Genomic DNA, 21,786 nt, shown 5'->3' with positions numbered 1-21,786 from the left:
TGCAATTGTCTTGCTTATCTCTTTAAGGACTGGCAGTAAACCACGTGGTTATAGGCCTACCTTACTATCTCTCAGAACTTTTTGGTCACATTGCAGTGTCTGATAGGTACCCCAGTAGTATGCACGGTCATACTGCTGTCCCGCACAGAACTGGCAGTAAACTGAATCTGTCAACTTTTGATTTCTCACGGAACTTGCAGTAATCCTAGCAGCTGCCTCACTGTCTCCCATAAGTGTGGCCATTGCCACTGCTCTAAGAGCAACGAAACACGTGGCCACCTTTTTGTTTTGACGCGTTTACATTGCTTGCCTCTCACACACAACGAGAAAAAACTTGCTGCCTCTTCGCCAATTCAAAGACACCGGATTGACCTGCACAAACCGGAACTTGACCTATCATTATTCACCTGATCGGCCAGTACCTAGCCGACACAGCTGTGTCTGTTCAGGCTCTCCCTGGTGCAGCTGGATGGGAGAAGAAGCTGGACGAATGATTCATTAAATTGATATTCACAGTTAATGTTCCTGACAGTTACTGCCCTGATAGGTCTACCGTAAAGCTCAAACTAATTAAAGTTTTTCACAAGCTGAAGATAGTTGGAGGTGGGGTGAGAGCGGGAGACTCACCAACAGGTTCATTTTCTTCGCACACAGTGCGCTGCAGGGCTGCGTTATGTAAGTCAAGCAGGAGAGTTTGAGCCTGTTCATAGACTGTTTTCTGTTAACTGAAATACCAAACATTTTGAAGCTCTAACTTATGTCACTTGTTCAGTTGTAGTGCTGAAGTGAAATGAGTTGCAGAACTTTTAATAAGCTTTTTCTCCCCACTTTTGATTACATGACCCGAGCTACTTATTTTTGAATGTGCTGGAATTAGAGCAAACATTTGAGAAAGGCAGGTCCTTTTTTTTTTTCAAAATGAGAGGTCATTTTCAGGTGTCACTTGATTTAATCATTGTCATTATGGACAATTAGCCGAACTGCAATCACGTGTCATTGTCTTTTCACCACTCTGTAAATCACCGGAGTTGAACCTGACGAAGTTAGGGCTGAATGCATGTCACTCATTCATGCTTGGAAAAATTACAAGATAAAGCATTTGCATTAATAAGTCAGTCCTTAAGGGCTGTGCACAGACTTTTTTTGGGGGGGGGGGGGGCATATGCTCAAAAGAAAAGGGGGCACCTGTGGTAAGCTGGACCGTATACCTCGAGATTTAGTTTCTCCAATGAATTCTGGAGTTAAACATGGTGTTGCCTGGGGCATGGCACCGAGAACAGCTTTCACTGCACACAAATGATGCACGTAGTGTTTATATGCTGTACATATATGTTTCCGTTGGTTTCGCAAATGGTCTTTCCTGTGCAAATAAATAAAACATAAACACAGTACAGCTTTTAACCATTTATATCACGTGAGGCACTCGTGTGAACTTTGACTGCCCCACCTGCTGAGTTTAGCCCATATCAAACAACTATGATGTGTGTGTCAAATTGATGGAAATCAATATGAACTCCCCTACATATTGTCACTTCCCAGCAGGCCTACTGATGTTATGAAAGTGAGCAATGTTTTGAAGCCTAGAGCAGGGGTGGGAGAAGTCACGTGTAGAGCCATGTTATTTAGCCTGTGATTTCTGATCTGATCTGAGATCAGAGAGCTGTGCAGACTATGTATATTTAGGAAGCTGCCAACGTGAGCTTTTTTTTATCTTCTTATCTTGATATAAGTGCAAAATCACTGCTTGGAAAAACCTTTAGTGATATTAAAACAATTATTATGACAATAATGCTGTTTTTATATTGCTGTGCAACCAAAAGGGCACTTTTGGTGTCTCTGGGCAGGGGGGGCATATACTTCAGCATATACTTGTGTCGATCTGTGCACATGCCAGGGCCTCGTGATTTTTGAGTGTAATGTTGCAAGTACATGTCTCATGATGGGACGTTAAAAAGGAAAAAGATGAAAAGGAAAAAAAAAAATAGTTTACTTCTGTGATTACACATCTTGCTCATGCATTACATAACGAAGGCGAAGAACTTCTTGTGATAGATATTCTTCCACCTAATGACCGAATCGGAAAGAATATCTCAGACGAGACCCGGAGAAATGAAAATGTTTTGATGCTGTCTGTGATAAGGTAATCTTTGCGAGCACCACTATCCTGCATGGAGCCCCCAACCCGCACTATGCGCAGAAGCTTTCAAGAAAACTATATTTCATAAACGAGATTAACTGGGAGGAAGGAGGACCATGACATGGTTGATTCAGCATAGTCCAAACGAAAGGTTTGTATTTACGCATATACGTACTATCACACGTATCTGCACGTGTGCACGTGACTGGCGCATTGTGACACAGTGATGTGGAGAAGTGGCCATTGTAACCTGACGGTATCCCTGAAGCTGCGATAAACACATGGCTGTTTGTGTGTTTCACCGGTTAAGAGAGTCAGGAATGGGTCCATACACTGAGTAAATCTGGAATAAAACTCTTGGTAGAGCCATCTTCAACTTCTCAACATACAGAAAATATATATTTTGAAGAAATATTGATTTGTTTTTGCATCAAGAGGGCTGAACCAAGTGTGGTTTCTCCAAATAAATTGCAGCAGTTCGACACCCGTGGATTTGTTAACAGATGTAGCATCAGGGTACTGGTTAAGAAGCTGGATTTGTAGCCCAATGGTTTCACATTTGGTGCACTACTGTAGAACTCTTCCATAGGATACTTTAACTGGACCTACCACAGTAAATGCCCACCCAGCTGTATAAAATGGACAATATGTAAAAAATGTGACTATGTAATTTGCACTGGATAAAGGTGTCTGCCAAGCAACTAAATAACCTTTTACACAAAGTGTTTTCTTTGTCGATAAAAGTCAGCGCCTTTAAATCCCCTGTGTTGTCCGACATTGCCATCCTGTGGACACAAATTATATCACAGCCAAAAAGGTTGGGGTTTCCACAATGAAAATTTGAAAGGGAAAGTCAAGACGTGGGAAAACGAGATTTTACTTGTCAAAAATAAAAACATTAAAGGGACACGTATGTGTAATTCTGTCATCCTATGTCTGAAACTTTAGATTACATAACGAATCCGGCTTAGGCTACTTGCTTTGACACGAAAAAGTGAACTTTTACCTGGTCGTATAGCGTATTAAGTATGCAATATGCATAAAACTTAAAAAGTTGAGCACCTCATTATACGTTAGCTTTCGGGTCCTGTGTAAGGCTCCATCGTTAGGGCCACATAATTGGTTAGGCCTCACATTTAGCTACTGGCGGAAGCAAGAGCGCAAGAAAAAAACGTTCCGAAGAAACCTAAAGAGAGCCTATTGATATTTAGCTAGCGATCGACATGTATTTCACTCAGGTGACACATGAGAGGCCAGATTGTTATTACATGGTTAAGATTTCATCTGAAATGTTACTCAGACCAAATTTTCGTAACCAAACGACCGGATGTTTCACGTTTTAAGAACTACTAAAAACGTGCACAGCACAGCCGCGTGGAAACTTTGAAACTTAACAAGGGGTGGTGAAACGTCACGCACAAGCCCTGTAGTTTTTTTTACGTCATTCGAGGACGCGAAGCAGCCGACTCCACGCGACAACAGTAGACAAGATGGCGACGGCAACGGCAACAGTGCTAGCGGGATAAGTGCCGTAGTGTGAAATAGGTACGTTTACATATTTATTTCCTTGCTAGTTCTTGAGAAGTGCGTTGTTAGATAGAGAGTATCATTCTGTATTGTAACTAACTTCGGACATGTAAGCGCAATACAAAGGCTGGCTTGTAAATCTGTGTCACTCTGTTACCTGACAAGAATGTTTTGACGTGCTTGCCTTTACTGGCGGTTTTAACTGGCTAGCTTACGTTAGCTGCAGGACATGCTGCGAAGTAGTGCTGGGAACAAGTGGCTAGCTAGCTATAGCATCTCCGGGCGCGCACATAAAGACGTTGTTGTTGTTCAACGAGTGTCGTGTATTAACCAGCTAGCTAAATTCATGGAACATCGTATCGGAACAACACATAGTTACTGAAATGGACTAATTTGGTGTTAATTACAGATTTAATTGACACTGTTAGAACACATTTAGCTGACTAGTTTACATATATATATGTTAATATATGTTAGCTAGCTAGTCCGCAAGCTAATAAGATGGCCAATAAAATATTCAAGTGTGTTCACACTGATTCGGTTAACGTTAAGTTAGCCTTAGATTGTAACATCCCCCTACAAGCTCGTGGGCGCCCAGAAACGTGGGAAATCAGAAGTTTTGATACGCAGTTAACGCTACGTTTGTAGCTTATTCTGGATCATTCAGAACTGATAAATTTAAGATCTGTGTGATTTTCCATTGATGATATTCTATTTTCGTAAGCTGTTGATGTTCTCTAACGTTGTTTCATCCAGTCGAGTGTTAAGATAGGTAGATCTAGCTAGCTAAGGGGCGAACGTTAGCTAATGGTTTCTTTTAGTACTAGCTCGCCAGCCAACTAGATACACTTTCTGGGTTGCTAGCTTGCTGACAATAGCTGACTCCGAAATCGGACAACTAGAGCTCGCTAGGTAAGGTTAACGTTTGCTGGTACGCTCGCTACCTCTGAACATACCAGTGTTTGCTGTGCTATCTTATCTGCTTGGGTGTGTGTGGGGCGAGAGTGCCGTTTGAGTTTCTGTCTTCAACTTGCTCACTACATGTGTAAACAATAACGCGAACTCTAGCGTGGGGCATGACAGAATTGCCCCCATCTGATTAAAGATCAGTGATATTTTACGAGTCACAAAATGGCAAGCCAGTTCTCGGAGAACACGCGTGTCGGTAAAGAGAAGCCTATTATTCCTCATGTTGGGTCGCAAGCGAATTTTTTGTTAGTGTACTATACGGATTATATGAACGTTAAATAAATATGTAGTGTTGTTTGAATACCTCGTGTACGTAACACACGTATATGGCTGACTATACCCAATGTTATTGTAAGGATTTGGAGCCAGTCATGGGGCTTTATTAGTTTTGGCCACATCTAACATTTTCCCCCATTCCCCATAAGCTCACGCTTTAAAATAGTAGAACTTTAGTCATGAACATCTTGAGAACTGAAGATCATAATTCTACAGTGCTCGAGTTGTAAAAGATTTATTTGGCTACTAATGATAAAGTTAGTGTAGTAGCGATTATCTGCGTATGAATTCATGGCAACCAATGTGCCCACAAATATATTTTTTTTTAATGCTTCTCATCTAGGGCTTTAAGTGCACAGTTGGCATTTGCTGTTCACTTTGTGCATACGTTCCCTCTGCTCAGTGAGTTATTTGGTTAACTTGTGCATTACGCTGACCATAAATCTACGTCCCTAATTTGAAAAACAGCTCCGTAGAAGCTGTTTTACCTGCAGAATCCCCAGTGGTTCCAGTCTCCTGCCTGTCACCCACCCAGAGGCTGGCCGGCTTAAGCCACCAGATTGCCTTCCAAAAAATGGCCTTTAGACAGAGAGTCGCTCATTAATGAGCCGAGAGCCTGAGAGGAAGTTCCTCTAGCTTCCATTTCCTTCACTTTCTGACATTCTGAGAGGAGACACACTTGTTGCACAGATATTTGTAACATCTCTGTTTATATAGAGACCTATAGGACGTATGCCTGAGGATACATGGACAGTAGGGTGGACATGGTGATAGTCAGCACGCCATTTTTTTTTTTTTTGATTTTTCTGGTCCTGAACTGTCTTTCAGCAGGAAACAGGATTTCTGAAATTCTTGACTAAGCGGTAGTCCGTGCCTGGAGCGCACCCGTCTCTCTTGGTGTCGCCTCCAAAATTATTGTCGTTAGCATGAATGCACAAGAAATCATTTTAAAGTAATACCTCATTTTAAAGCAAATATCATGTTCCTTGGATAGTTTTCCTTTATCTGGCTAAATAATCCATCTTGCAACATAGGCCTGTCTTGCCAATGGCTGGCAGAATTGTTTTTTTGATAAGAAAAAGTTTATCAGGCTGCCTTTCTACGCATGTTAATTTAAGTTGATTGTAATTTTTTGCTAAGAATTTACTGAGCCAGTGGGCTTCTCACTGGCTCTGGGAGATACCCTAACCGTGCACAGTGCAGAGTGGCTCGAGCAGGAAGACTGTAAAGCGTACTTCAAATAGCTGTGTTCTGAGAGTGAAGAGTAAATTTGTGAAACAGAAAGTAAGACCCAGATCTGCTCTCTCCTTATCTTGACAAAGTGAGTAGTTTGATTTATTTTAACTTGTCACATTTCTGACATTATAAAACAAAATAGCTGTACTGCTGGACTCTACAGTGCTCCAATTTTAGGAGCATTTTCTCCTGGAAATTGATGTGCGCTTACTGGAACATAATTTTGGAGCACATCTACTAATTGGGATGCATTAGTGTGCTACATTTTTCAATTTAGGAGCACATGTGCTACTTGGGGGGAGGGGGGGGGGAGGGGGTGGGGTGGGGATGTTGGCATGGAGCCCCTTTTATGCAGTACAATGCTCGGCAAATAAAAGACAGGATAATGTTTCTAACTTTACATTGTGTAGAGGTAGTGATATACGTATCGGTGTTCCACTACATACTTTGGCTGGCAAAATTTGTGGGGGTTGAGGTACCAGATTTGGTGGCTGGGTGGCCCAGAGGACTGGTCGCAGTTTTACGACTTGTCCACCCCTGCATCCTACCTGTCGATATATTTAGGCAGAATGCCGCTTGGGTTCTCTAAATACGGCTTGATGACAGCTTTGCTAAATTTGGGCATCCGCGTTCGGGCCCCCCGTCTCCCCCTCTCCCTCAGACAAAGGGCCCGGCTCCGTCCTCTGCTGCTCCATTCTGCTCCGCAGCCCAGCCCCCCCCCCCTTTGTTAACCAGGCTGAAAGCCCCCACTGCCTGAGCAGAGCAGTTCAGAGCAGGCATGGGAGGCGGGCGGTGGCGGGGGGAGCTCTCACACTTTATGAGGGGGTAGCTCAACAAACCCGTCGGCTCCAACCAGGACCTAAAAACCAGGTCACATCGGGGCTCTGTGCTCACGCGTTCTTGAGTTGGAAAAATTAAGGAGCATGCTAACGAATCCCAATTAGTAGAGGTGCGCCTAAATTATTTTTCCAAGTTGCCCACGCATCAGGCACAAATGCTCCTAAAGTGGGAGCACTGTAGAGCCCTGCTCATGATTTTGTGTTTTTTTTTTTGTACAATTTGGCTGCGACCTCAGGGTTAGTTCCGAGTCTATGAAATAACCCATAAAGTTTTTCAAAATGATTTCGGTGCTCACGGTAGACGAAGGGCATCTGCGCTCCACAGAAGGTGTCCTGGGCTTTTGCCTGGACTTGTTTTTCAGATCCGCCAACTGTGCGTAATGGGATGCTGAACAGCTCTGTGCTCTCTTGCGAGTGTGTGAGGAAGCTTTCCGTTATTTATGTGTAGGCAAAGCACACAGGTAGGGCTGTTTACGTTCGTGTTTCCGCTCGCAATATTGAGCGAACTGGAGATGAGAGAATTCCCACTGATCTCTGTGCAGCTTCTGGCTTAATATCAAGCTTTATTGGGAGTCAGATTCAGTTCATCTTAATTGTCTTGTGCCTTCTGTGATTCATATTCAGATAATCACACTGGACTCCACTGTGGTTTTTTTCTTCGGAAAGCAGGGTTGTCAGACTGCAGTCCTGGAGGGCAGCAGTGTCTGCTGGTATTTGTGGTTTCCTTTCAATCAGCAGCCAATTAAGGCCTTGAGAACAAGGTTTGTGGACTCCAGCCAATCAATGACTTGAATTTATCACTGTTGCTGAGACGCACAGAAAACCAGCAGACACCACGGCCCTCCAGGACTGGAGCTTGACCCCCCCCCCCCTTGTCCTAAACCGACTCTAATATTGCAGTGACTGTATGTTTACAGAATGCTGTTGGTCTTGCTTTACATGCATTCTGGAAAACGTGATGTATTTCACTTGGAAGCGCTCCAGCGTGCTTTGAGTGCGTGAGCCTGCAGATTTACCCGGCCCTTTCTCCGTCCTCTCTGTTCCTCTCCGCTCTCTCAGATTAAACATGGTGTGGGGGGAGCCTGTTCTGCAGATGGCCGTGGACGCCGTGCTGATGTAACGGGCGAGCAGGCGCGATGGACAAGTGCAAGCACATCGGCCGGCTGCGGCTGGCCCAGGACCACTCCATCCTGAACCCGCAGAAGTGGCACTGCGTGGACTGCAACACCACCGAGTCCGTGTGGGCCTGCCTGAGCTGCTCGCACGTGGCCTGCGGGCGCTACATCGAGGAGCACGCGCTGCGCCACTTCCTGGAGCAGCGCCACCCGGTGGCCCTGGAGGTCAACGAGCTGTACGTCTTCTGCTACCTGTGCGACGACTACGTGCTGAACGACAACGCCATGGGCGACCTGAAGCTGCTGCGCAGCACGCTGAGCGCCATCAAGAGCCAGCGCTACGAGTGCACCACGCGCAGCGGCCGCACGCTGCGGTCCGCCGTCGCCGTGGGCGACGAGGCCCCGCTGGGCGCGGCGCAGGAGCTGAAGGACGAGGACCGCATGTTCACCGCGCTCTGGCACCGCCGCCACGCCCTCATCGGCCGCGTCTTCCGCTCCTGGTTCGAGCTGACGGCGGGGGGCCGGCGGCGGGCCCAGGAGGAGCGGCGGCGCGAGGAGGAGGAGGAGCGGCGCAGGGAGGCGCGCGAGCGGCGGCTGGAGCTCAAGCGGCAGCTGAGGGAGGAGCTGGAGAGCACGCCGCCGCGGAAGAGCCACCGCCTGCGCCGGCAGAGCCAGAGGGCGGCGGCCGCGTCCGCCACGGCGAGGCCGGCCCGCGCCCGGGCCGCCGAGGCGGGGCCCCAGAGCCGCGCCGCGACCGACGCCAAGCGGAGGAGGTCTGAGAGGAGGCCGCAGCCGCCCAAGACGCGCCCCGCCAAAAACCGAACCAAAACCACAGCCACCTCAACCAAAGCCCCTACCTCCAGCGGCCCCAGGGGCCCAGCGCCCAAGAGCGGGGACTCGCCCGTCAAGCGCCGGCCCACGGTGACCCCGGGCGTGACGGGGCTGCGTAACCTGGGCAACACCTGCTACATGAACTCCATCCTGCAGGTGCTGAGCCACCTGCACATCTTCCGCGAGTGCTTCCTGCAGCTGGACCTCAACCAGGCCCTGGAGCTGCTGGCCAGCGCCGTCAACGGCAAGCTGGTGGTGCGCGGCGGCGGGGGCGGCGCCAAGGGCCCCCACGTCCCGCCCCCGCCCTCGCCCTCCTCCCCGCAGGCCCCCAGAAAGGGCCCGTCGGCGGGGCCGGGGTCCGGGCCGGGCCTGAGCGGGGGGGCCTCCCGCGCCCGAAGCATGGAGCTGATCCAGCCCAAGGAGCCCAGCTCCAAGCACATCTCGCTCTGCCACGAGCTGCACACGCTCTTCCAGGTCATGTGGTCGGGCAAGTGGGCGCTGGTGTCGCCCTTCGCCATGCTGCACTCGGTGTGGCAGCTGATCCCCGCCTTCCGCGGCTACGCCCAGCAGGACGCCCAGGAGTTCCTGTGCGAGCTGCTGGACAAGGTGCAGCGGGAGCTGGAGAACACGGGCACGCTGACGCCCGCCACCGTGCCGCCCGGCCAGCGGCGCCTCATCCGCCAGGTCCTCAGCGTGGTCAACACCATCTTCCACGGGCAGCTGCTCAGCCAGGTGAGTGAGAGCGACGCAACCAGCCACAGAGTAACAGATACAGGATGTAGATATCGAGTAGATGGATTTGACGGATATGGAAAAGACCGAGATGCATCTGCAAGTGTGTTATCTGCCAATGTAGCGGCTTAAATGTGGAATTTGAGAAGAGTGGGATTGGTGGGGTTCACCTAAAATGTCCTGTAACTGGACCAGTGTCTGCTTTTTACTGGTGTTTCCTCCTGGCTTTGTGCCCATGAACCTGACTGCGTTGTGGCCCGTAAGTGAAAGTTCATCAGAGTAAGGGGAGGTAACTGTGTACTTGTTTCTAGTTTTTGTTTCTGACCAAGTCCTCGAATGCACGACTGGATTAGTGGCTAGACTTCATGAGGTACAGGTTACCATGCGCTGGAGGAATTCAGCGTTTTTCCACTCTAGCTCTGAATATTCAGGCTCACGCTCTTAATAACTGAACAGACTGCAGTCGAGCTCAAGGCTGCCTGCTGGAATGAGGTTAGGCAAGGTGATGTTGCATTGTTGTGGTTGAAGTACTCTATTAGCACAAAAAAATCCCCCACAGGAAATAGGGGTATGTAACGCGCGTAAACACAGCGTGAAACATTGCTGCACGATGCCCAGCGCGGTTTCTCATGAGACGCGAGGTAAATAAGTGAGGAGCGTAAATCCTGGCCTGCCGGTTAGCGGAGAGGGCCGTTCGACCTCTCAGAGAGTGGGAGGGGGTTACGGCTGAAGGGCCTTACAGGGGACCCGCGCTGGCGGTAGGTCTGGCGGAAAAAAAGTACAGGACGTGCCGTCGCCGTTCGCTGCGGGGACGGGCGAGAGGAAGGGAGCGGGGAGCCATCGCGGGCGCCAGCAGGAGCGCGTGCGCTGGGGCGTGCGCCCAGGCGTACGAACGAAAGCGCCGCGGCGACTCTTTAACAGCTGCGTGAGGCGCGGGGGAAAAACCCCCCGAACGTCTCCTCCCTCCCCGCTACCGCCGTTAGCACGTTAGCGCGCCTGCTGTCTGCGGCGCTGGAGGTGTGGGCAGAGTTTGACCTTTTTATCTCCCTCGTGTGGTGAAGACGGGAGGGAGGGAGGGAGGGAGGGAGGGAGGGAGAGAGCGAGAGCGAGAGCGAGAGCGAGAGTGAGAGTGTCCCGCTTCGCTGGCTGTTGCCGTGCGTGGCGACCGAGCCGGTCTGTCTCTGCTGGCTGTTGCCGCGCGTGGCGATCGAGCCGGTCTGCCTCCGCTCTTCATTAATCCACAGAAGTGGCACATCGCAGCCCCAGCTTGTCTGGCACCGTTGGCTTGAAGTGTGGAGGGCTTAACAGTTTAGTTTTCGTTTCGAGCGAAGAGCTCGGTTTAAAAAAAAAAAAACTGAAAAGGAAACGGCCTCATGCTTTCATCACAGACAGTGCCTGGGCATTAAGCTTTGGCTTCGCCGCCAGTTAGGCTGTATGTATTGGGCCTGAGTGGTTAAGCCCGTGCTTTGTGTGTTGTTTTTTGCAGATTTAGTTGGCAGGAGTGCGGGTAAAGGCGCTGTAGGCGAAGGGTGAAGGGCAGGGCAGGGCAGGGCAGGGCAGGGCGTGTTTAGCGCTGCTAACAGTACGAGATGTGCTCTGGTGGCTTTGCCCCGGCGCTGAGATCTCAGGCCTGTGCTCCACGGTTGAGGCGTCGCCATGCTGTACCGGTGCCAGAGAGCAGAGCGCTGCTTTATTAATCAGAGTGGCAGAAACCACTCAAAACGAATGGGAGCTCCCCCCAGGGTGATGGTGGAGATGGGTGGGAGAATGTTAACCCATCTGGGGGAGCCCCTGTTTCTGGGGAGTCCCAGGCGAGAGGCGTACTCCACAGTCACACGGCACCGCGCCTCGCGCCCTCCGCACTTTTAAAAACTCGGCCGCAGCGCTTCAGTCGCTCGCCATGCGAGAGTCGTCATGGAGAAACGCAGATTGCGGGAAGATAAAGCGAAAGCAGCCAAAGCCGTCTCTCGCTGGCTTTCGTTCCGAGGGCTGGCCTGGAAGACATGAGATTTCAACAGCCCACAGCCATCTTAGGTCCTATTTCCCAAGTTAAAACTTTTCTAAACCTTTATTAGTATTATTATGATTTTATTCATTTAGAATTATTTGCTTTTTGTAGTAAATTTTACCAAAAGAAAATGTTACCTGGTGAACTCTTAAATCATCTCTGCTGGAGATGTTTTTTTACGCATAGTGCGAGGAGGTTGGTCGGTCGACAGGTCATGCTGGTGGTAAAGTTTGTTATCAGAACCTGGGTGTGTCTGTCATGTCAGACTATGTATGCGTCACATCACACGTTATGGCCTTATTTGATTGGCTGATTTCAGCGGTCCCTGCCACACCCGTCTGCATGCTGGTGTTGGCGGTGCTGTCGGACAAGGTGCAGTGTTCGCGAACAATGACACGACAAAATCGAGTTCGTTCTTCCGATTTGTGGGGTGAGAGAAGGTGTCTCTCCATTTTTACGCTATCGCAGTTTCACAGGCAGGTTGGCTGGGGCGGTGGGAGTTTTATCTGTGTGTGTGTGTTTCAGGTTATGAGTGTGGCCCCTGCAGCATGTGTGTGATGTGGATCCGTTCCACTGTTATAATCTGATCCAGGGCATTTCCCCGCTCTCGTCTTTTGTTTTTTTTTTTCTGTATGGAAGCTCTGTCATTGGGGGGATTTCGGAGAGGCTTTGCGTTTCATCTGGGCGAGCGGGCTTGTTCCTGTGTGGATTAGGGAGCATTAGGCAACCCTGCTCTGTGTGTAACAGTGCTGAAAGCCGCTGGACTGGAGCCGGACGATCGACCCGATTTATTGGGAACTTTTTTACTGTGACGGAGTCGTTAATTAACATCCATTTTGAATACCGATCGGTTGGCGGTCGGACTTTTGAACGCTGGTGTTGAGCTGAGACGGAGTCTGGTCACTCGCCTGGCCGACGCGGCGCTCGTTGGATCTGGCCTGTGGCGAGGCCCCGCCCTGACGCCCCCCAGAGGAACAGCTGTCCGACAGGACGACCGCGCGGCAGCCGCGGCGCAGACCAGACGCGCGGGCGAGTCCGGCGGGAGGGGGAGCACCGCACGCCGCAAAAACGCGCGGGGGGGGGGGACGGGTCAGAGGAGTGCGTGCGCGGTTGGGGTCGCTGTTGTTTACCGGGTTGACCGTGTCCCCCCCCCCCGGCAGGTCCGATCCGGTTCCCGCCACGCGCGGGCGTGCCGCTGCTCCCAGGCTTACCGCCATGACGTCCCCACAGCCAGCGAGACGCCGGGTTTACTACGAACCCTTTTTTTTTTTTTTCTCTCCCCACACGTTCTTTCTCAGAACTATAATCTCCGCTGGCTTGCCAGACTCAACCCTCCCGCAGACTAGCTGCTCTGTTTACATTTGGAAAACTATTGCTTAACACGTCATGTCCTAGCTGGTTGTTTTCTTTTGTTGCTCTACTACACTTGAACTGGTATTGTGAGATTTTTTTCTTGGTAGTCACGTACCTTCTAGTGCCTGTTTTACAGTAAACTTGAAAAAAGTGTGTCAAGGTGCCCCACCATATGTTACGTCCCTAACATATTTTGTGTAAATAAATCCACATATTTCCGTGCTAATTGACGTTGTAATTTGAATGTTTTGAATACTAGCGCGTTACAAACATTCCAGTGCAAGTTAAACTGCAGTCTTAGGCAGTGGTTCCCATGCTGGTTTTTGTTACAATCAGTTGCGTCCCAGATTTTTAGCAAGCTGTAAAATTTTCTTAATTGGCTGCTTTTCATGTTTCGAGGGATTATTTACCCTCTTAAGCCACATTATATCAGTTACGCATGCCATGAAGAGTAAAAATCCCATGTTCACATTTACCTTATTTTGTTATATTGCAAACAATTACATTAAAAGAGACAACAAAATTATTGAACTGATCAAAAAAAGCCAGAAATTTTATCTAAGACCTTGAATTCCCCCCCCCCCCTAGAATATATTGCCTTGCATTTTGCAGGGTAAAATATCAGAAGTGAACACAGCGTCATCCTTTGGTTTGTTAAACGGAAAACATGAACTAGCCTGAAATCTGAAAGTATGTCTGTGTGAAATTCGCTTGACGCCTAGTTTAAAAATAAAAACCTTCAGCAATGTCTGTAAATAAAGAAAGGATTCACTTGGCGCCACTTTTTGCGCTATATTTGCACGTCCGAGTTCTCAAACCGACGAATGTGTCGCAGACGCTTGCACCGAGCACGATGGCACGTGCGCGCTGGTCTGATATGGCACATGCGCGCTCGTCTGTGGTTCCTCGTTGGTGAAGGGCGTTGTGCACGCTGGTCTGTGGTTCCTCGTTGGTGAAGGGCGTTGTGCACGCTGGTCTGTGGTTCCTCGTTGGTGAAGGGCGTTGTGCACGCTGGTTTGATATGGCACGTGCGCGCTGGTTTGATATGGCACGTGCGCGCTGGTCTGATATGGCACGTGCGCGCTGGTCTGATATGGCACGTGCGCGCTGGTCTGATATGGCACGTGCGTGCTGGTCTGATATGGCACGTGCGCGCTGGTCTGTGGTTCCTCGTTGGTGAAGGGCGTTGTGCACGCTCGTCTGTGGTTCCTCGTTGGTGAAGGGCGTTGTGCGCTGGGGTTTCCGGTCTGTCGAAACGCCTGGCCGGTCTCACGGCTTTGTGTTCGTCTTCTCTTGGTCAGGACTGCGTTTCTCAGATTTCACTCCGTCGTCCGTTGTGTGGGTGCAGACTCTAGGAGGAAGTTCAGAGAAACATCTGAACTCTGCACAGATATGGGCTAAATATAATCTGGAGTGAAAGTGAAGCCTGGATTTAGCCCGTGAGAGATGGAGGATGTGGGTCGGGCACAAGTCATTGCTCTTCGATGTTCGATGAAGTTCTCCCATCCAATGTCGCCATTGCCACAATGAAAAGTGGGCATGTGCATTATGAAGAGAAGTACTATGGCACAAGATACACCTTTAATTTCAGTTGCTTTGTTGGTGGCTCATTATATGAAATGTACTGTAGATATCTTTACATGGAAGTTCAATTTAGTTCATTTTAGTTCAGTTTTTTTGTTGTTGCAACAGAACTTTTGGAGTTGGAGGTTTTATTAGTTTTTTTTTTTTTTTTTTTTTTTTTTTTTTTTTTACTACTTTCCATCATCAAGCTACTGTAGCCATATGGCTGCTGTAATGCAACTTCCAATGCTGGAGCTAATGTTTTTGGCTCCTTAAAGGAAACATTCACCTAAAAACATTTTAAAAAAACTACCTACAGCCTGCTGCCCAAAACTCAGTGCATGTAATATCCAGCTTGATGGGAGTTCTAATATTTTGACGAACTGCACATTATGATGTAGGAATGAATAACTCTATTCCTGTATAGGACCCAAAGAGCAGACACATTGGCATTTATGTCTGTTTGACCCACATACCCATACGATCTCAAAATCAGTCATCTACACTTCTGCTGGTACTAGTCCTCTGCCAGTCAAGAAATTTGGCATGCCGGTACAATGTACCCATCTTTTTTGCTTTAGCCGTTCCTGTTCTTCTCTTACCTCAAGCTCCCATAGTTCATTGCGAAGATTCCGTCTTTTTTCTGTACGATCCTGGCGAAATGATTAATGGGAATTGTATTACACATGGCCAAACCGAGAGACCAGTTTTTCCCCCCAAAATGTGACAGAACTCAAAAGGGGTGATTTATAACTTACAGGCTACATTTGGTGTAGATTACAACCGCAGAGTCAGTTTCAGTAACGGCGTGTGGGTTGAGCTGGCTAAAGGCTGCGAATTTTCCCTGTTCCCTCGACGGTGTTCGGTGTTCTGGTTCCATTGCGGTTGAAAGCAGCACGCCGGCCTTTCCACATTTTGCTCCTGTGGTGCGCCCCCCTCCCCCTCCCCCTCGCTCGGGGAGTTGTGGCTGCTCGAGCAGTCGTGATGTAATGGAACATTTGTTTGGTCCCTGATTTTCCGACCGCGTTTGGCCGGGCGGCAGGGGGAGAGGGAGCCAAGCCGCCGAGCTGTCCCGGCCCCCGTTAGCCGCTCCAGGAACGACGGAGCAGCCATATTCCCGCTGCCCCCGCGCAGTCGGGAGAGGCTCGACCATCCGCTGCTGGAGAGAGCCCAAACTCTCGCGTGGCCGCTCTCTACGGTCCGGCTGCTCACGTTCGCCACAGACTGCGACTGTGCTCTCCACAGACTGAGACTGCATTCGCCACAGACTGTGACTGTGCTCTACAGTCCGTCTCCCTGCGTTCTCCACAGGCTGTGACTGTGCTGTACAGTCCATCTGCCTGCGTTCTCCACAGACTGAGACTGCATTCGCCACAGACTGCGACTGCGTTCTCCACAGACCGTGACTGTGCTCTACAGTCCGTCTGCCTGCGTTCTCCACAGACTGAGACTGTGCTCTATGGTCCGTCTGCCTGCGTTCTCCACAGACTGAGACTGTGCTCTATGGTCCGTCTGCCTGCGTTCTCCACAGACTGTGACTGTGCTCTACAGTCCGTCTCCCTGCGTTCTCCACAGACTGAGACTGTGCTGTACAGTCCGTCTGCCTGCGTTCTCCACAGACTGCAACCGCGTAAACCACCCATAGACGAGTGCTGCGATGTAGTGTCATTTAAAAGGCTGTTCTACAAGAAAATGTAAGCGCAGATCTGAGAGAGATAGAGAGAGTGGGGGAGGGGGAGGCGCTCTTGCTCCAGTGAAGTTCCTGTAACGCACACTCTGAGAACAGCAGGCCTTGCCTACCCGCCAAAAAATCAAGTGCTCTTCACACGCCCTCGACGTGACGGACTGAGGAATGCCACAGTCAATTAAACTAGGCCTGACCCCCAGCCCTTCAGCCCTGTTCCACACAGCGTGCGCTCACGCAGTACACGGACAGGATGAACACATTACACGCTGCTCGTGGAGCTGTGCCGCTGGCGTCTGGTGGTGCTGTGGGGAGTCCAGGGCCTGGAGCTGGGGGTGTGCTGGAGAGGTCCAGGGCCTGGAGCTGGGGGTGTGCTGGAGAGGTCCAGGGCCTGGACCTGGGGGTGTGCTGGAGAGGTCCAGGGCCTGGAGCTGGGGGTGTGCTGGAGGAGCACACTGCCCATGTTTTGGAAAATGTCCTTAGGGAGGCCAGCTTTTGTCACTAGTTACACACACACACACACACACACACACACATACCCGTATTTTTTATGTCCGTGGTTTTCAACCCCGGTCTTGGAGTACCCCTCATTCTGAATGCTGGTTTTTGTTCAAACCTTTATTACAATTCCTGAAGCACCGCGAGTCGTCAATTGTTTTTAATTAGAGCCATTTAAGGTCTAATGACAGATGATTACTCTCTCAGTGGCGCATATCAGCAAGATAATTAATGTGAAAAATAATTAATGTTCCGTATTAATTCAAGGACATTCAGCCAGTCAGGTCAGTTCCTAGGCAACTCATGCTTCCACTTTCTGTTATGTGCCGTGGTAAATGATTGATGTAGGGAGAGGTGACGATTTGTGTTGATTAACTAATTGATGGACTTGCAGCTGAAATGAGTGAAGTCTTAAATGCTGAATGTGTGTGCACACCTGGTCATTGATACTAAACAATATGTGGAAAATGAAGAGTTTTAAAGGCCAAAGCAAACGATAATGAGCCAGACCAACATTGTGTGAAAGTCTGTTCAGTCAGGAACAGTTCAGTCGCCTTAATTAAACGCGAGCTTACCTGGAACAAAATCCAGCGAACACAGCTGATTTATATCCTTGAAAGCTGGTCCCGTAACGCTGTCCCCCAGCTGGGCTGTGAGGTCACCTCACTGGGGGACTGCTCATCCTGACTGCTCATCCCACATCTAGGGCCCGATTTCAGCCCTTGAGTGCTTGTGTGAATTACCTCTTTAATGTACTGGCAACAAACGCTACCTCCATGCTCACTCTCTCTCTCTCCCTCTCCTACTCTCTCTCTCTATTCCCCTCCCCCTCTCTCTCTCTCTCTCTCTCCTCCTCCCTCCCTCTCTCTCTCTCTCTCCCTCTCTCTGCTCCCTCTCTCCCCCCCTCTCTCTCTCTCTCTCCCACTCTCTCCCCCTCCGCTGGGACAGGTGACGTGCCTGGCCTGCGACTACAGGTCGAACACGGTGGAGCCGTTCTGGGACCTGTCGCTGGAGTTCCCCGAGCGCTACCACTGCAGCGGCAAGGAGACGGCCTCGCAGTTCCCCTGCCAGCTCACCGAGATGCTGGCCAAGTTCACCGAGACCGAGGCGCTGGAGGGCAGCATCTACGCCTGCGACCAGTGCAACAGTGAGTCCCGCAGGGACCGGCTCTCGCAACGCACCGCGCGAAAAAGTGCGCGGACGAGCAAACCGCTCGATTTTTTTCTTGGCCCTAACCAAAACCCCCCGACCAAATGTTGACCAGCCAAGAAAAAAAGTTGCCAGGGCGAGTTTTTAAAATGTATTAATTCATTTGTGTTGATAGTGAGCAACAGCAAAACCATCAGACTGGAAGGAAGATTGGGAGGTAGACCAGTTCCCAGTTTTGTTGCTTATTTTTATTCACAATGAAAGCAAATGAGCAATCATCACAGTTAAAGTAGCCTGACCCTAACCATCTCTCTCCCCCTCTGTCTCTTTCCCTCCCTCTCTCCCTCTCCCTCCCTCTCCCCTTCTCTCCCTCCCTCTTCTCCAGGCAAGCGGCGGAGGTTCTCCTCCAAGCCCGTCATCCTCACTGAAGCTCAGAAGCAGCTCATGGTTCACAAACTGCCTCAGGTCCTCCGCCTGCACCTCAAACGCTTCAGGTAATTCGCCCCCCCCCCGCGCCGCGGGTGACCCCTCTTCCACACACACACTTCCATTCCAGAAACTCCCAGAATCCCACCTGGATTTACACGGTCATTTACAAACACATCTCAGTGACTGCAGGTCATCACGTTCATCTGAGAAACCTCTTATTACAGTCTGATGAATCAAAATTCACATTTGCCTCCAGAAATTGTGGCTTTTCCGTTCTGCCCGAGAACGAGTTTGGCTCTGCTTTGAATTGAGGCTGAAGATGGGCTGTGCATTAGCAGAGTTTAAGGTGACCGTACTGATGTGCGTGCTCTCTCTCTCTCTCCTTGGTTAGGTGGTCCGGCAGGAACCACCGGGAGAAGATCGGAGTCCACGTCAGCTTCGACCAGGTGCTAAACATGGAGCCTTACTGCAGCCGCGACCCCTCGTCCCCGACCCCGCCGCGCGCCGAGCGCTTCGCCTACGAGCTGTCCGCCGTCGTGATGCACCATGGGAAGGGCTTCGGCTCCGGTCACTACACTGCCTACTGCTACAACACGGAAGGAGGTGAGGCGACCTGCCGGATTTTGACCAGGGGCGCTGGCACGCCAGAGGTTCCCAAACCCTGTTCCCCGAAAATCGAACGTCCTGTAGGTTTACATTTCAACCCCTCATGTGGCATGGTCCATGTCCTTATACCATGGCCCTTACGGGAGATTTTGATGGTCATGATTACCTGAATTTGGCCTTTTTTTGGTGCTGGAATCTTCTAGACAGAAGCCTGCATCCATACCAGCTGTGCCATTCATGTAATGTTTTGCTCTTAAAAACCCAGTGCAATCATAGTTATAATACACCAAGAGGCCCAAAGAAAAGCGTTATCACGTGAAGTTTGTTTCGTTCAGTCGAGTTTTTAAAATGAGTTCTGTTCATCCTGTAAACTAAGTCCTTATGCTGCCCACTACAGGATGGTTTGGTACTGGTCGTTTGGAGGCCATATTTAGTGCGTCCATTTTACATTTTAACCAATCAGAAGTGCTGTGGAGTGGGCTGCCACTAAGGAGAGAACTTCAATATCTGTACAGAACGGACACGTCAAGTACAGAATTTATAAGCACGACATCAAAATGAAATTCAGCTATTTTCTCGTTGTATACGTTTGAAAGTCTTTAGCTTGTTATTGAACATTTTGAATGGAAAATAAGTGCATGCACAGGGTCGTTAACGAGTGAAATTTTATCATTTACATTTCATTTCCACACCGTTTCAAATTTCTGTTTAATTTATTTATTTCAGTTTAATTTTTTTCATAGCTGTAAGATGGTGTGTATTAATGCCTTACCTTGAAGTCGTACCAGTGGGAGTTAGCGTTTTGTATACGTGTCCAGATCAGAAAAAGGCCTGTAAGTGGCAGTTGCATCCACGCTGGGTGACGGGTTCAGTGCTCGTGCCTTTGTGTACCGACCCCCCCCCCCCCGCAGAGCGGACATCTGTCCGGCCTTGTGCGGCGCTCGTAGAGCCAGGCCAGATTAAAGCGCTGTACGCTATTTACTTTGGAGCAGGTACACACACACACACACACTGCACCTTTCTGTGCTTCCGGAAGATTCCAGCCGTGCCTATCCCGAAATGTGACCAACAGTTCTATTCGCACGGATAGTGTTCCCCGGGGTGGTGTCACACGGATAGTGTTCCCCGGGTGGTGTCGCACGGATAGTGTTCCCCGGGTGGTGTCGCACAGATCCCCTTCCCTCACGCTGCATCGTTCTGCTCCCTCTCCACAGGGTTCTGGGTCCACTGTAACGATTCCAAACTGAACGTGTGCACGGTGGAGGAAGTGTGCAGGGCCCAGGCCTACATCCTCTTCTACACCCAGCGAGTGTCTCAGGACAAAGGGAAAGCTTTTTAGGATTACCCCCCTCCCCCCCCCAGGGGCTGGAACCCCCCCCCCCCCCCCCCCCCACCCTGCAGATCAGCACCAGCAGCCGCAGTGGAGAGAGTCTGTGAAGCATCAGCAGAAACCCCCAGGACCCCCCCCCCCCATCCACACACCCAGACTCGCTCCTTTTGCGGACCGATCGTATTGTTTTTTTTTAAACGAGGAAGAAGTACCTTTTTAAATGTTAAGAACTGGATACAAAACTGCGCTTTTTTGTTTTGTTTTTTAAAGAACAACTTGTGAATTTCTTGTATATTGTGTTTATAAGGTTTTGTATTAAATTTGTAAACTTTTTGTTATAAATAGTGTACAGGCTTTTTTTTTTGTTTTTAGTGACAGAAGGTGCATGTGGTCAGACAGACATGCCATGTGGTAATCTGACAAATCACGGTTATGGCCAGATTATACTTTTCTAAAAACAAACTTAAAAAAAAAAAACTGTTGGCATCACTCCAAATACTGTAATAATGTATGTGTGTATGTGGACATATCTAGATATCTGCCTTACGGTTCAAACCCCTTGGTAACTGTGATCACCCTGCGATACAGAGAGGGTGGACTGTAACGACGGTTGAAGGGAGACTTTGCGTACCCGCATTAGTGGAGCCCTGGCGAAGCATCGGCGGATTGGAACCAGCCAGGCCTCTTTGGTCTCCTCAGTGAAACGGATTGATCGGCGCCCCAAAATGTCTAAAAAAGGTGGGTTTACCGTACCCCCGCTCGCCCACGGTCACAGGGATGTAGTTGGCGTTATTTGGAACCCCCCCCCCTTTGCTCGGTTTAGAATGTATTTTTGTTTTGTTTGGAGGTATTGGGGTTCACCGAAAGACTGGCAGGTAAAAAAACGAAAAAGAAAAAAGGAGTTTCTCATCTTGGATGTCGCTGGGCTGTGCTGAGGTGTCAGCAGGGCCTGGGCTGACTGTAAGAGCTCCAGTGAGCCTCCAGCCACTGTTCTAAAGCCATCAGGGAACCAGACCACTCACACCGCTGACCCCTTACTGCTTTTCTCACCAAGGGGAGAGAAAAAAAAAAGGTTTCTCCAACTTTACCACAACACAGACCTGGGTCAATTACATGTTTGTTTTGGATTCAAATACTTTTCTACACTTTACTGATCTTTGTCTGGTGTATTGGAACCAGTTCAATACTCCTAAAAAAAGTGCAAATCTCGCCTTCTGGTCATATTGGCAGGCTCAATTACACCAGGCGAGATCAATAGAGCACAGAAAAGTATTTTAATCCAAAACAAATACGTATTTGACCCAGGTCTGCCACAACACTGTCAGGAAAAAAAAATTGCTTCTAACCTGTGTGAGGAACAATGTTTTTAGAATTTACCCCACCACATTTTCCCCAAACTTCAACTGTGCCCTTAACTATCATTTTAAATCCCAACTACTCACACGACCTTTTCTGTATCAGTGAGAACTACTGCGGTTTAATTTGTATTTTTTTAGAAGTATTG

At 49.4% G+C, this 21,786-nt stretch overlaps 1 protein-coding gene across 1 annotated transcript; it reads left to right on the top strand.

The window, feature by feature from the left end:
- The first annotated feature begins 3,599 nt into the window (after positions 1-3,599).
- Positions 3,600-20,325, top strand: usp44 (ubiquitin specific peptidase 44). The gene is made up of 6 exons (XM_035426018.1): positions 3,600-3,682; positions 8,044-9,662; positions 17,717-17,915; positions 18,303-18,411; positions 18,738-18,949; positions 20,167-20,325. Exons 2-6 carry the CDS (start codon positions 8,121-8,123, stop codon positions 20,289-20,291), a joined length of 2,187 nt encoding a protein of 728 aa, XP_035281909.1. The 5' UTR covers positions 3,600-3,682; positions 8,044-8,120; the 3' UTR covers positions 20,292-20,325.
- The last annotated feature ends 1,461 nt before the right edge of the window (positions 20,326-21,786 follow it).

This window comes from Anguilla anguilla, chromosome 7 (assembly GCF_013347855.1).
Source record: "Anguilla anguilla isolate fAngAng1 chromosome 7, fAngAng1.pri, whole genome shotgun sequence".
In the NCBI taxonomy this organism is placed as follows: domain Eukaryota; kingdom Metazoa; phylum Chordata; class Actinopteri; order Anguilliformes; family Anguillidae; genus Anguilla; species Anguilla anguilla.
The sequence above is the reverse complement of the archived record's forward strand: the minus strand, read 5'-3'. Positions and strand labels throughout refer to the sequence as shown.